The sequence below is a fragment of the Corythoichthys intestinalis genome, chromosome 10 (assembly GCF_030265065.1).
Source record: "Corythoichthys intestinalis isolate RoL2023-P3 chromosome 10, ASM3026506v1, whole genome shotgun sequence".
Taxonomy (NCBI): Eukaryota; Metazoa; Chordata; class Actinopteri; order Syngnathiformes; family Syngnathidae; genus Corythoichthys; species Corythoichthys intestinalis.
Window position 1 is genome coordinate 56,354,159 of NC_080404.1, and position 14,948 is coordinate 56,369,106.

At 40.5% G+C, this 14,948-nt stretch overlaps 1 protein-coding gene across 1 annotated transcript in view; it reads left to right on the plus strand.

Moving 5' to 3' along the window:
* Positions 1–14,948, plus strand: part of anapc1 (anaphase promoting complex subunit 1) — a 93,227-nt gene that overhangs the window by 22,447 nt on the left and 55,832 nt on the right. Inside the window, exons 14-18 of the mRNA XM_057848783.1 lie at positions 3,014–3,079; positions 3,154–3,267; positions 3,350–3,493; positions 4,728–4,788; positions 9,712–9,767. Of these exons, the coding sequence (XP_057704766.1) occupies positions 3,014–3,079; positions 3,154–3,267; positions 3,350–3,493; positions 4,728–4,788; positions 9,712–9,767 (441 nt within the window). The remainder of the gene's footprint in view (positions 1–3,013; positions 3,080–3,153; positions 3,268–3,349; positions 3,494–4,727; positions 4,789–9,711; positions 9,768–14,948) is intronic.

A 14,948-nucleotide genomic window follows, 5' to 3' on the forward strand; every position in this document is an offset into this window, starting at 1 on the left:
TCGAGTTAATTACAGCTTAAAAGTTAATTAATCGTAATTAATCGCAATTAATCGCAATTCAAACCATCTATAAAATATGCCATATTTTTCTGTAAATTATATATATATTCTGTAAAATAAATTGTTGGAATGGAAAGATAAAACACAAGATGGATATATACATTCAACATACGGTACATAAGGACTGTAGTGGGCATTTCACTCTACTGTCATTTATTTATTATTTTTTTTATTTTATTTTTTATTTTTTTAAACCTGTCCTGTTCAGCTGTTTGACACAGAGAATGGAAGTCTAAGTGCCCGGATTCTGAACAGTTTTAATGTTTCACATTGAGAGTCTGACATACTCCCATTGTGATCATTCAAAATACCTTTTTATTATGACAAAGCAGCGAACAGGAAGGGATTATGGGGGGACAGAAGAAAAGAAATACAAGAGAAGAAGGAAAAGAAACACATACACAAACAACAACTAGAAATACATTGAACATCTAAACTAGTTAGTTATTTCCGGTTTACACCATGTGGGGGCCTATTGGCCAGTGAAAGAGGAGAATGGGGGCAGGGGTGTCTATAAGCTAAGTGATTGAAAGGGGTAGAGTGTACACAAATCAGTTCTGTGATCTAGAACCCAGTAATCGTGTGAATCTCTTATGAGTGTAAGCCCGTTGGCGACCAACCCTACGCCGCCGCATCGCCAATCCCGGCACCGGGACCCCCAACCAGAGCATGCCCTACCACATCCAGCAGCACGCAGGCCCCACCGGGCGCGCGACAGCCACGCAGACGGGCCACGGCCCCCACCCAGCCAGCCCGGGGAGGGAGGGAGGGCGGGGGGGGGGCCATGCGCAGCCCATCCCTCCTCCCGCAGCCCAGCAAAGGAGCCATCGTCCCCCCCCCGGGACCCAGGGTGGTCCCCCGGGCCACCCGCGCACCCATCAACCGGCCTTCAGGGATGGCAGGAGGGGATGCATCACCAACCCCACGCCTACACCCACCCCCACCCGCCCACCCGGGCCACGAGCCACAGCCGCAGCCCCCCAACCGGCACGACACGCCACGGGACCCCCAGCGGCCCACCAAGCCCCAGGCAAGGCAGGGTCCCCCGCCGGTGCAGGCGACACCCCGCCGATACACCGGCGCCCAGCCAGCGACCCGTGACGGGGCGCAGGGCGGATGCCCAGCCAGAGAAGAGAGGGGAAGGCGGAGGCAGGAGAACGCCCAGGAACTGCCACGGGGCGATGAAAGATCTACTCATTTCACTCTACTGTCATTTAAATCTGTCTATGCTGTCCTCACTCCGAAGCGTCTACTTTTTCCAAAGCTAGACAGCTAGTGAACGACACCTTAATAATTACACTTCTTCCTTTTTCATCTGATTTATTAATAAAATGGCCTCAAACCATTGTCCTCTTTAGACCGTCGAAAAACTACAAAATAAAAGTACACAAGCATTGCATTGGCAACAACGTTTGCTTAGCACGCTATACAGGTTCACTAAACATAAACAAAAAGCATCTCATACAAAAAATATAAGATTTCGCTTACTAACATAATATGTACATTCTTTACAACAACCATACTTACGGACAAGTCTTGTCCAAGGATCATATAAGCACAACATTATCAGCCCGAGACGTCGTGCAGCCATTATGAACTGGCAAGAAAATAATAAACCATGTCGCAAAGCGACCACAAGAGTTCGCTGTTGGACAGCAAAAAAAGCCTTGCTGTAAAACTTACCAAAAGGCAGAATACTTTCTGAGCGGGACATGCGCGTTAATTGCGTGAAATATTTTAACGTGATTAATTTAAAAAATTAATTACCGCGCGTTAACGCGATAATTTTGACAGCCCTAATTATTATATTATGTTATTTTCACACTGAACCTCAAGGGCCTGTGTTTCAACATTGGTGGTAACTTTTAAAAACAACTGAGAAGGGCTGAACAAAATGGCACTGAAAAGAAAATTACAAATAAATAAACAAATAAAATTGTCCTCTAAAATGCGACTTAAACTCCGGTGCGACATATATGCAGGTAGTCCCCGAGTTATGACGTACTCGACGTACGTGATTACGACTTACTACGCTGGAGTCTTGTCCGCCATTTTGTCTCCCGTCGCTTTTTTTTTTTTTGGTAGTTGTATAAACAGTACCTTTTTGTACATATTTTTACTTTATTTTATTAATAATAACACAAACTACACAAACTCTAGCTCCAAACTTAATTACAAATGCATACACAAACATATTAGCTGAAACAACTTACAGCCTGGTGTGGGCCAAACCAGAGCGTAGCTATCCTTTATCCATGTCAGACGTCCGAGTCTGCTCCTCTGTCATACAAGGTGACAGTTCAGCCAGACACAACACTGCCACCAGAGGGCAGTGTATCCTCCAGTTATATTGAGATTTAGGGGTGCAGAAAGGGTTAATTCCGACTTTAGCGGCAGTTTGGGTTACGTCGCCAGTGTAGGAACGGAACGCGTTAGTAACCTGGTGACAACCTGTATATACAGTAAATTTTTTCTTCTTGATTGCGCATTTTTTGGCTGGTGCGACTCATACTCTGGTGTGACTTGTAGTCCGAAAAATACGAGACTTCAATACCAAACGTGATAGTTAGATTAAAAAAAAGAAAAAAGCTAGAGTTGTCTGATATTATCGGGTAGCTGATAATATCGGCCGCTAAAAGCATTTTAACGGTATCGGTTTTTCATTTTCAGGTTTGCATGTTGCCTTTAAATGAATGTGGAAGCCTTCTGCCTTTGTACAAGGGCTGGTCACAGTTTAGTGCGGCAGTTATGCTAATAGATGTCTCCAAACTAAGAAGCTTGGGATTTGTTATATGAGCATTATTATTAGCATCCATTGGTGCATCACAATGCAATTAGCCATAATATGTGAAGTCCACGACCGCGTATCTTAGTATCGGATTTTTGGAGCTGGAAAATATCGGTTAAAAAGTCATTATCGGACAACTTTACAAATAACTTTTCCCCCCTGCAGAACATCGGCGCTATGTTGGTTCTGGAAGCCTGCGGCAGCCTTGTTCTTTACACCGGCGTCACTCGGGTATGGACGACAACGGATTTCTCGTCCACCTGTTGACATGTACTTATTCTTGATTTTTTTTTTGTCCCCGATAGGTCAGCAAGGTGTTTGTGCCCGGTCTCTTGCCGTCGTCTGCCTTGCCGTCGGCAGGCGTGCAAGTTAGCACGCCTGTTAACGCTAGCAACAGGCGCTTGCAAAGACTGGATGAGGTGTGTAGTAAATACATCCGGAAAAAGAATCGATTTTACGGGCCTTTTTTTAATTGTAATGAACGCTGATTTCTTCACCCAGACTGCCATGCCCTCACCAGTGAGCGAGATGAGGATTCTTAACATGAAGCACCACGAAGGCTCTTTTCTGGAGGACTACGCCTTCCAGCAGGCCATGCCTTACATCAACGCCTTGAGGGATCCCGTCAGTAATCGTGTGACATTGGTGAGTTACTTTTGAAAGTTAAGAAATATATATGTATTTGGAGTGTAACGGTATTTGTATTCGTCCCGTACCATCACAGTTCGGTGCGCACAGTTAGACGGCGAATACAATTCAGTAATGAAGGGAATAGGTACCTTTCTCGCAGACACCATATTACTGTCTACATTAGTCTAACACATTCATTATAGTAAAGCAGTTAGGGAGATGTTACTACATGTCGTTTGACACAATAAAGTTGATCGACTTATCAGCCCTCGCCTGATAAGCGAAGAAAAAAACGTCATCAGTTCCCCAGTGAGGTCAGGACGCTCCCGTCCTGCTGGGACAACATGTTGATATTGCGGTGCCTCAGACGTCAAGACATGCGTTGGTTGCCGTGGCAACCACGTCCAGGCCACGAAGGATGACACACGAACTTGACCGCCCAAACCTGCCACAGTGGGAGGATCCCAAGACAACACCCAGGCACTCCACCGCAGCTTTCAAAAGACTGAACATTTAGCGAACAAGGGTCGCTTCTCGGGGACATTCCGATGTATCCGTTGTTTTAGGGACCTTGGATCTAACGTTGCCTCTGTCGTCTGCTTTTGCCTTGTTTTTTGACCACTGTCGACGAATAAATTGTCAACCTGTTTTCGTTGAGCCTTTTTTAAACCGTTCAAAATTGAGTCAGTACAAAGGGTTAACACCGGAGTGGACTTACGGGATTTGCCTTCCCCGCCGACTTGCTGGAGCGGCGCCAGCGGGACGCCATTTGGTTCGGCTGTCCCTGTTCCTGCGGCTTGGCTGAGGGGCCGAATTCCTTCAGTAAAAAAAAATAGAAAATATGTCGGAGTTAGTCCTCCTCCAAACCAGCGGGCGGTAGAAGTAACTCCAACAACTAACATTACAAGAAAAAGAAGAGTTTGTTGTGACATTGTTTTGGCCGCATGGATATTTGGAACAATGATCTGCATTTTGAATTTATTTAACTATGTTAGATCTGTTAATATTGTTTTTTGTTAGTCACATGCTAAGACGGGATGATTGACTCGCGCTAGCTTAGCCACTCGGGAGCCCCTGAAACTCACAAATAACTGGCAAACTGCGCAGAATTTGTTGAAATCAACTCCACCGACTAATTAAACCCCCGTTAACTGGAAGATTATGTCAAAAAGGCTAATGTCAAAAATTCTGAACTTCCGCTTTAAGCATTTAAAACGTTGGATTGAAAAAAATGTGTATGTTTCTCTAGGAACTAAGCAACGGCACCATGCTCAGAATCTCCATCCCGAACATTGCTTCCTCAGAGTTGGGTAAGAATTCTTATTTGCATGCAGGTATACTAGAAGCACATCCTTCTTGAAGTATCCTAATACTTTCAATTAGGGCTGTCAAACGATTCAAATTTTTAAGAGTTAATCACATCTTAAAAATTAATTAATCGCAATTCAAACCATCTTTATGCCATATTTTTCTGTAAATTATTGTTGGAATGGAAAGATAAGACATAAGACGGACATAAACATTCAACATACTGTACATAAGTACTGTATTTGTTAATTATAAAAATAAATCCACAAGATGGCATTAACATTATTAACATTCTTTCTGTTAAAGGGATCCACGGATAGAAAGGCTTGTAGTTCTTAAAAGATACATTTGAGTACAAGTTATAGTAATTTTATATTTAGAAAAAGAACGTCTCCTGCTCCACCCAAATGCATGATGGGGAGTTGGGCAACCATGACTGTCAGTGGTGGCTGCAAATGGTATACACTTATGTTCTGCGTTGTGTTCAATTAGGCGTGTTAAGAAAAAGAATGTCTCCTGCTCTGCCCAAATGCATGATGTGAAGTTAGGCAACCATGACTGTCAGTGGTTGCTGCAAATGGTATAGAGTATGTCCTGCGTTGTGTTCAATTAGGCGTGTTAAGAAGAAGAAGAATGTCTCCTGCTCCGCCCAAAGGCATGAAGGGAAGTTGGGCAACCATGAATGTTAGTAGTGGCTGCCAAAGCTTAAGCCAATAAAAGACACGGTCCAATGAACGCCTGTGTCCACTCGAATTTCTCTTCCTTTTCGCTCTCAATGTGCTAAAACAGCGCCATTGTAAACTGAGGCAACGCATGAATGGGTCATTCCGTGCATGCGTTAATTGCGTCGAATATTTTAACGTGATAAATTTTTAAAAAAATTAATTACCGCCCGTTAACGCGAAAAAAATTGACACCCCTGCTTTAAATATATCAATATATGGAAATAATCATGCAGTTCATGTGAACCAGACACACGGCAGACATCATGATCATCTCCCCAATTTAGATGACTAATTCATAACATGCTGTTGGTCAGACACACATACACACACACATATAGAGGGTCTGGCTGAGTCAGAACAGTTAAGTCCTGACTATTAGGTTTGAGATGTGCCCGACGTTAATACTGTGACGTATTGACGACGCCATTACAAGACACAAACACACTCACAAGGTGATAATCATTACAGTAGATGATTAACAATGAAAATTATTCTGGAAATACTAGGTAATTGTTTCAACATGTAACTAGTAAGTCCTTGTCCCGTTCATCAGTGAGGTATGTGTGTGTAGAAATATATTTCCATTTATTCACAATAATCACACGTGAAAAATTCCACTTTTCTAACATTTTCACACAGGCCCCTTTTGTCTTCTTACCAGTGTATGTAATTTGATCAGGGCGGGGGGGTTGTACATTCCAAGCAAGTTACCCGAGAAAGGGGAAAAAGGCGAGGCAAGGGGAGGCTGGGGGCGTTTTTTCTTTGTCTCCTGGTACCAGTATGTTTTGTCTTTTCTGTTTGTCTTTAAGTGTAAATTCTTTGTTCTTTTTCATTCCCGAATTCTGTGTCATCATCTCCTGTTCGATATAAGAATAAAACAACCTGTAACAAGGATAAATCGATTCTTTTCCTTCATGTGTTTTTGCGAAGCAGAATTACAGGTAGTTTTTTTGTTGTTGTTGTTTTTTTAAGTCGCATAAACAGTAACTTATTGTACCTCACAGTATCTTATTTTTGACGTTATTTACTTGTCGTGAAGTTGTTCAACTTTAAAGACAGCAAACAAGGCAACTGTGGTTTTTGCAATGCTACATTGGCTTTGTTCAGACTGGCAGGCAAAATCTGATTTTGAGCACATTCAGATTGAAACAATGGCTTTTTTTGTAGGCTGAACATGCACAGAATTCAGATTCGTGCGGGTATGCACTGGTCCTCATGGGAGACACAGTCTTCCTTAAGGCAAAACACTACCGCTTTTGTCCACCGGCATCGCTAAAATCGACCAAAACTGAAAAGTTACCAAGTGTTGCTTTTTTAAAAAATCGGAAATTGTAAGCGGTTACTCGCAATGTTATTCATTACTGGAATATTCTTTTCAACAAATTGTTTTTTACTTGTATTTGAGTAAATTTTCAGATGACTACTTTTACTTGAGTAATGTTATTTTGAAGTAATACTACTCTTACTTGAGTCAGTTTTTTGGCTACTTTACCCACCTCTGAATATTGTCTTACTCCATATCTCATTAGAAAATATAACTTTTATGTCGCCCAGCCTTAATTTGAAATCATTTCGCATCAAGTTTGTAATTACATACACTCTGTAAGGATCGGGTTTTTATTTATTTTTTTCCAGTCTCTTCCTGTTATTTAGTAATCAGACTTGCTTAATGAAATGGCATTCACCTGTTGCGCCACTGACCTTTTCAATTCAGGGTGGCCAATCAAGACATTTTTAGCCACTTCCTTTGAGCTCTTTGCTGGTGGACAATGACTGATCATTTCTACCTCTGTGAAGTTGGCCCCTGATGAGACGCAAATGTATATTAAAATGCCATTCATTTGCGCTGGAAAAAAAAAATCCATTTGTGCCGCTATTGTTTTTTTTTTTTTTTTTAAGATATGACCAATTCTTTTATAGGTCAATCTGAGGTCAACCAGTCCCCCATTTTGATTGCAAAGGGCTAAAAATATGGTGTCCATCGTTTGTGTTGAAAAAATTTCATTTGTGCTCCTATCGTTTTTGAGATTCTGAGATATTAATTTGGAGTGATGACGTGACTCGCAAGCCCCCCATTTTCATATGGTTTAAATGGGTGTCAAAACTCCGGCCTGCGTGTCCAATACGGGGGTTGTTCTGCCTGACAGGCATGGTTCATACTGTACATCAGGGGGTCGCGTTAACCGAATATTTTCCGTCGTTGACCGGTTTTTTAAAACGGTGACAGAAAAAACTGAAGTCCATCTGTCATTTTGACAGGTTGCAATTCACACCCCAGACCACAGGGTGGCGAGTGAGCATATTAATTAGCTATTGTCTCTCTTGATGCGTGACGTCGTTGGCCTTACTCGGAAAAATGTCAAGGCAACTGAGTGTCCGAAGTTTCTTCAAAAAGCCCCAAAACGACGATGGTGTTGATAAAAGAGGTGAAAAAAGAGGGACTGATGCAGTGGAGGATGACAACGAATCAAGTGAATCGCCGGTTCACTCCTCACTGCGGCGAGCAGTTGAAAACACCGCCAATTACCAAGAAGGGCAGAATTGGTAACACGGTGAAAGCGGCATAAAGCTAAAAAAGCGGACCAGACTAGTCAGAGCCTGAAATTATTTCAAGGAAAATATGGAGGGTGCCACCACTGTGTGTACTCTTTTTGCTAAGCTGAGCTCGCATACCACGGTAGCACGTCGGCTATGAACGAACACTTGACGCGCCGTCACTCAGGTGTATTTCGGAAGACACCAGGAAACAACAAGCTAGCGGATTGTAAGTCCATACAACTTTCTAATGATTTTTTAAAAAATTGAAGTTGCCTTTATGTGCGTCGTATCCAGTGTTGTTAAGAACGGCGTTACAATATAACGGTGTTACTAACGGCATTATTTTTTTCAGTAGTGGGTAATCTAATTAATTACTTTTCTCATCTTGGCAACGCTGTTACCGTTACTGAGGACGGAAAGGCATGCGTTACTATGCGTTACTATATTGGTCAAAAAGTCTGAGGGAGACGGACTCACCGAGACGACAGAGCAGAGCAGGAGTTGGGAGGAGGCAAGAAAGTTGTGACGCCGAGCAAACGCGATGCTAGGTAGCTCCAATAATACATGTTGTAGCCGATAGCCTACAAACTACGCCCGCATGTCATGGTAGATATGGTAGACATGGTAGATATCACATGTACTGCACATAGATATAACTAGATGCAAAATGACAGACATGGCACTAAATGAGTTAGTAGACAGCTGCCATCTTAAAGCAGTAGACTTTTTAGGACGGCTCTGTTGTAGAGAACCTTCCTAGCGAACCTAAGTAACTTTTTGTCTAAAATACTTCTAAATCGGCAAAATCTTGACTTGAATCTCTCTTTAAATGATGAAACAGTTTTAAAACTTTCATATGTCGAAAGTAGAGAAAAGGGAACTATTGCAATAATGGGAGCAATTTTAACAGCTTTTAACAGTTGATTCAGGGTAAAGGGTAAATCAGGGTAAAGAACTGGGCTCGGGCCAATTGTACCAAAAACCTTCACAAAAAAACTTCACATAGTGTGGCCAATGTTTTTTTTGTTTTTTTTTGAGGGGGAAAAAAAAGAAGTAATTATCACCAATTACTTTGCCAAGTAACTAATTACTCTTACATTCAGGTAATTGAGTTACTAACGCAATTACTTTTTGGGAGAAGTAATTTGTAACTATAATTAATTACTTTTTTTCAGTAAGATTAACAACACTGGTCGTATCAATGTGCATTTTTATTTAATAATCATAATAAATTTAAAAAATATATATATAATGGAATTATATAATATTTTATTATTATTAAATGTATTAGGATCGTGGAAGGTCCCACTTGGGGGGGGGTGGTATTTCTATATCCCGTATATACATAATATAATAAAAATATATATGGAAACACAGCACTGGCCTGCTTACTGTAATCCATGACTGCACTAATGTTAGTTACTTTATATTATGCATCAAGATATAGTCATTTTAAAAATTTAAGTGACTGGTAAAAATAGATTATAACCGGATTTTTATGACCCTGTCAGTCAAAATGACGGACAACGAAAAAGTCTAGCGCAACCTCTGCTGTACATAGTACTGAATCATATGCTTGTGTTTCGACATTGGCGCCATACAATTGGAGATTTGTGCACGACTGCTTGGGCGAATAAACGTTTGTTTCCTTTTTTTGTATAGTGAAGAAATGTCTTAAGGCTATTCGGTTCATCTTGCCCAAGGAAGCTGCAATGAAGGTTTGTGGACACTTTTGAACATTAGACTTGTGTTTTTTGTTGTTGTTACTTATTATTAGGGCTGTCAAACGATTAAAATTTTTAATCGAGTTAATTACAGCTTAAAAATTAATTAATCGTAATTAATCGCAATTCAAACCATCTATAAAATATGACATATTTTTATTTAAATTATATATATATTCTGTAAAATAAATTGTTGGAATGGAAAGATAAGACACAAGATGGATATATACATTCAACATATGGTACATAAGGACTGTAGTGGGCATTTCACTCAACTGTCATTTAAATCTGTCTATGCTGTCCTCACTCCGAAGCGTCTACTTTTTCCAAAGCTAGACAGCTAGTGAACGACGCCTTAATAATCAGACTTCTTCCTTTTTCATCTGATTTATTAATAAAATACCCTCAAACCATTGTCCTCTTTAGACCGTCATAAAACTACAAAAAAAAAAAAAAGTACACAACCATTGCATTAGCAACAACGTTAGCTTAGCACGCTATACAGGTTCACTAAACATAAACAAAAAGCGTCTCATACAAAAAATATAACATTTCGCTTACTAACATAATATGTACATATGTACAGCAACCATACTTACGGACAAATCTTGTCCAAGGATCATATAAGCACAACAGAGACGTCGTGCAGCCATAATGAACTGGCAAGAAAACAATAAACCATGTCGCAAAGCGACCACAAGAGTTCGCTGTTAGACAACACAAAAAGCCTTGCTGTAAAACTTACCAAAAGGCAGAATACTGTCTGAGCGGGACATGTGGGTTAATTACGTCAAATATTTTAACGTGATTAATTAAAAAAATTAATTACCGCGCGTTAACGCGATAATTTTGACAGCCCTACTTATTATATAACTATAATTTTATTAAATGACTAACCAATTATACACAGTGGTATGAAAAAATATCTGAACCTTTTGGAATTTCTCACATTTCTGCATAAAATCACCATCAAATGTGATCTGATCTTTGTCAAAATCACACAGATGAAAAAACAGTGTCTGCTTTACCTAAAACCAACCAAACATTTATAGTTTTCATATTTTAATGAGGATAGCACGCAAACAATGACAGAAGGGGGAAAATAAGTAAGTGAACCCTCTGCCTAAGGAGACTTAAAGAGCAATTGAAACCGATTTTTACTAAACATTTTAAGTCAGGTGTGTGCCCAATCACTGATGAGTGGTTTAAAGCTGCCCTGCCCACTATAAAACACACACCTGGTAAGGATTGTCTTGAGGAGAAGCATTGTCTGGTGTGCATATTGGCTCAGTCAAACCAGCTGTCTGAGGACCTCCAATCAAGGATTGTTGGTTTGTATAAAGCTGGGAAAGGATCCAAAACCATATCTAAAAGTCTGGATGTTCATCAATCGACAGTCAGAGAAGTTGTCTACAAATGGAGAGAGTTTGGCACTGTTGCTTCTCTCCCAAGGAGTGGCCGTCCACCAAAGATGATGCCAATAGTTCAGCGCAGAATACTCAGAGAGGTCAAAAAGAACCCTAGAGTGTCTGCTAAAGACTTACAGAAATCACAAACACATTCCAATATCTCAACTATATGTAAAACCAAGAATAGTGTTCATGGGAGGACTCCACGGAGGAAGCCACATCTGTCTAAAAAAAAATCCATTGTTGCTGGTTTAATGTTCGCAAAAGGCACTTGTACACTCCACAGACGTTTTGCCAAAATATTTTGTGGACTAATCAACCAAAGTTGAATTGTTTGGGAGTAACACACAATGTCATATGTAGAGGAAAAATGGAACAGCTCAACAATACCTCATCTCCACCGTGAAGCATGGTGAAGGGAGCATCATGATTCGGGGCTGTTTTCCTGCCTCAGGGCCTGGACAACTTGCAATCATGAATGGAAGAATGAATTCAAAAGTTTATCAGGATGTTTTGTAGCAAAACCTGAGGCCGTCTGTCAGACAATTGAAGCTAAAAAGAGGATAGATGCTGATCCAAAACACAGAAGTAAATCAACTTCAGAATGGTTTCAGAAGAACAAAACACATGTTCGGGAGTGGCCAAGTCAAACTCCAGACTTGAACTCCATTGAGATGCTGTGGCATGCCCTAAAGACAGTGATTCATGCCAGGCATCCCAAGAATCTGACAGAACTACAGCAGTTTTGTCGAGAAGAATGGGCCAAGATGAGTCCCGATCGCTGTGCCAGACTGATCTGCAGCTACAGGAAGTGTCTGGATGAAGTTATTGCTGCCAAAGCGGGGCCACAAAATATTAAATGTGATGGTTCACTTACTTATTTTCCTCTTCTGTCATTGTTTGCATGCTATCCTCATTAAAAGATGAAAACCTGTAAATGTTTGGGTGGTTTTATTTAAAGCAGACACTGTTTTTTTCATCTGTGTGATTTTCACAAAAGTCAAATCATATATGCAGAAATGATACAAATTACAAAACGTTCAGATATTCTTTCATACCTCTGTAATAACTAGTAGTAGTTGTTTTGCACGATATTGACATTTTTTTTTTTCAACATTTAATATTTTGGTAATTGCGTCGTGCGTAAAATTATATATATTTAAGGATTTTTTAAAAAATTGACGATTGTTATTATTACTTTATTATTCTTCTATCCTTGTATATTAATTAACTCAGTTTGATTTCCCATCCACTTGAAAGCAAAAAGCACAAGCGAAAGATTTTGAAATCTGAAAATTTCCCCAAAATTAGGCTTCAAGGGTTTAACGATCACTTCAAAACTATAAATAAAAACAAAAAAATGACTTATTTGCTCCTCATAAAATCCCCAACCAACAACAACAAAAAAACCAACTGAAATTTCGACACTAAAATGCGCACTGAATGCCTCCAATTTTCTCAAAGCTGAAAGTGCACTTTATAATCCGATGCGTTGGATTATTATTGGTTAATCATGTCATGACATTCTCTTAAGTGTAGCTCCATCTAGTGGATGCATAACGCAACCTCTACTACTACTAGTACTGCACCTTATAATGCGGTGCGCAATATACAGGTAGTCCCCAGGTTTTGACGTACCTTACTTACGTGATTTCGACTTTACGACGCCAGAGTCCGCTATTTTTTTGCCATTATTATTATTATTTTAAAAAATTTCGACTTTTGTTGAGTGATGCATGTTTTTATTTTGGCGCAGGAAGCATAGAGCAGGTTACAGTACTTCCACACGCGAGTTAGCACGCATGTACACACGAAGAACGTATCTGCGCACACGAAGGATAGCACACGGACATGAAGAAGTCGCCTGTATATAACACGGTTTGCACAGTTTATTGTGCGAGTTAATGTTTTGAATTTTGATGATGTGTGGACGCTACAGTGCCTTGCAAAAGTATTCGGCCCCCTTGAATCTTGCAACCTTTCGCCACATTTCAGGCTTCAAACATAAAGATATGAAATTTAATTTTTTTGTCAAGAATCAACAATAAGTGGGACACAATCGTGACGTGGAACAACATTTATTGGATAATTTACTTTTTTAACAAATAAAAAACTGAAAAGTGGGGCGTGCAATATTATTCGGCCCCTTTACTTTCAGTGCAGCAAACTCACTCCAGAAGTTCAGTGAGGATCTCTGAATGATCCAATGTTGTCCTAAATGACCGATGATGATAAATAGAATCCACCTGTGTGTAATCAAGTCTCCGTATAAATGCACCTGCTCTGTGATAGTCTCAGGGTTCTGTTTAAAGTGCAGAGAGCATTATGAAAACCAAGGGACACACCAGGCAGGTCCGAGATACTGTTGTGGAGAAGTTTAAAGCCGGATTTGGATACAAAAAGATTTCCCAAGCTTTAAACATCTCAAGGAGCACTGTGCAAGCCATCATATTGAAATGGAAAGAGCATCAGACCACTGCAAATCTACCAAGACCTGGCCGTCCTTCCAAACTTTCTTCTCAAACAAGGAGAAAACTGATCAGAGATGCAGCCAAGAGGCCCATGATCACTCTGGATGAACTGCAGAAATCTACAGCTGAGGTGGGAGAGTCTGTCCATAGGACAACAATCAGTCGTACACTGCACAAATCTGGCCTTTATGGAAGAGTGGCAATAAGAAAGCCATTTCTCAAAGATATCCATAAAAAGTCTCGTTTAAAGTTTGCCACAAGCCACCTGGGAGACACACCAAACATGTGGAAGAAGGTGCTCTGGTCAGATGAAACCAAAATGGAACTTTTTGGCCACAATGCAAAACGATATGTTTGGCGTAAAAGCAACACAGCTCATCACCCTCAACACACCATCCCCACTGTCAAACATGGTGGTGGCAGCATCATGGTTTGTGCCTGCTTTTCTTCAGCAGGGACAGGGAAGATGGTTAAAATTGACGGGAAGATGGATGCAGCCAAATACAGGAACGTTCTGGAAGAAAACCTGTTGGTATCTGCACAAGACCTGAGACTGGGACGGAGATTTATCTTCCAACAGGACAACGATCCAAAACATAAAGCCAAATCTACAATGGAATGGTTCAAAAATAAACGTATCCAGGTGTTGGAATGGCCAAGTCAAAGTCCCGACCTGAATCCAATCGAGAATCTGTGGAAAGAGCTGAAGACTGCTGTTCACAAACACACTCCATCCAACCTCACTGAGCTGGAGCTGTTTTGCAAGGAAGAATGGGCAAGAATGTCAGTCTCTCGATGTGCAAAACTGATAGAAACATACCCCAAGCGACTTGCAGCTGTAATTGGAGCAAAAGGTGGCGCTACAAAGTATTAACGCAAGGGGGCCGAATAATATTGCACGCCCCACTTTTCAGTTTTTTATTTGTTAAAAAAGTTGAAATTATCCAATAAATTTTGTTCCACTTCACGATTGTGTCCCACTTGTTGTTGATTCTTGACAAAAAATTAAAATTTTATATCTTTATGTTTGAAGCCTGAAATGTGGCGAAAGGTTGCAAGGTTCAAGGGGGCCGAATACTTTTGCAAGGCACTGTAACTGATGCATGCTAATCATTTGTTATTGCTGTATCAGCAGCGAGTTATAAACACAAATTTGAATTGCTGTTGTTGAAGATGAAACTGATTTCATTTTTATTTTAGTTTCATTCTGCAAGTATTGATGTCATGAGCAGCTGAATAAAGTCAGCAAACCACATGGACTTATGACGTCGTTTAGGAGCTTAGCTCGCTGTGTA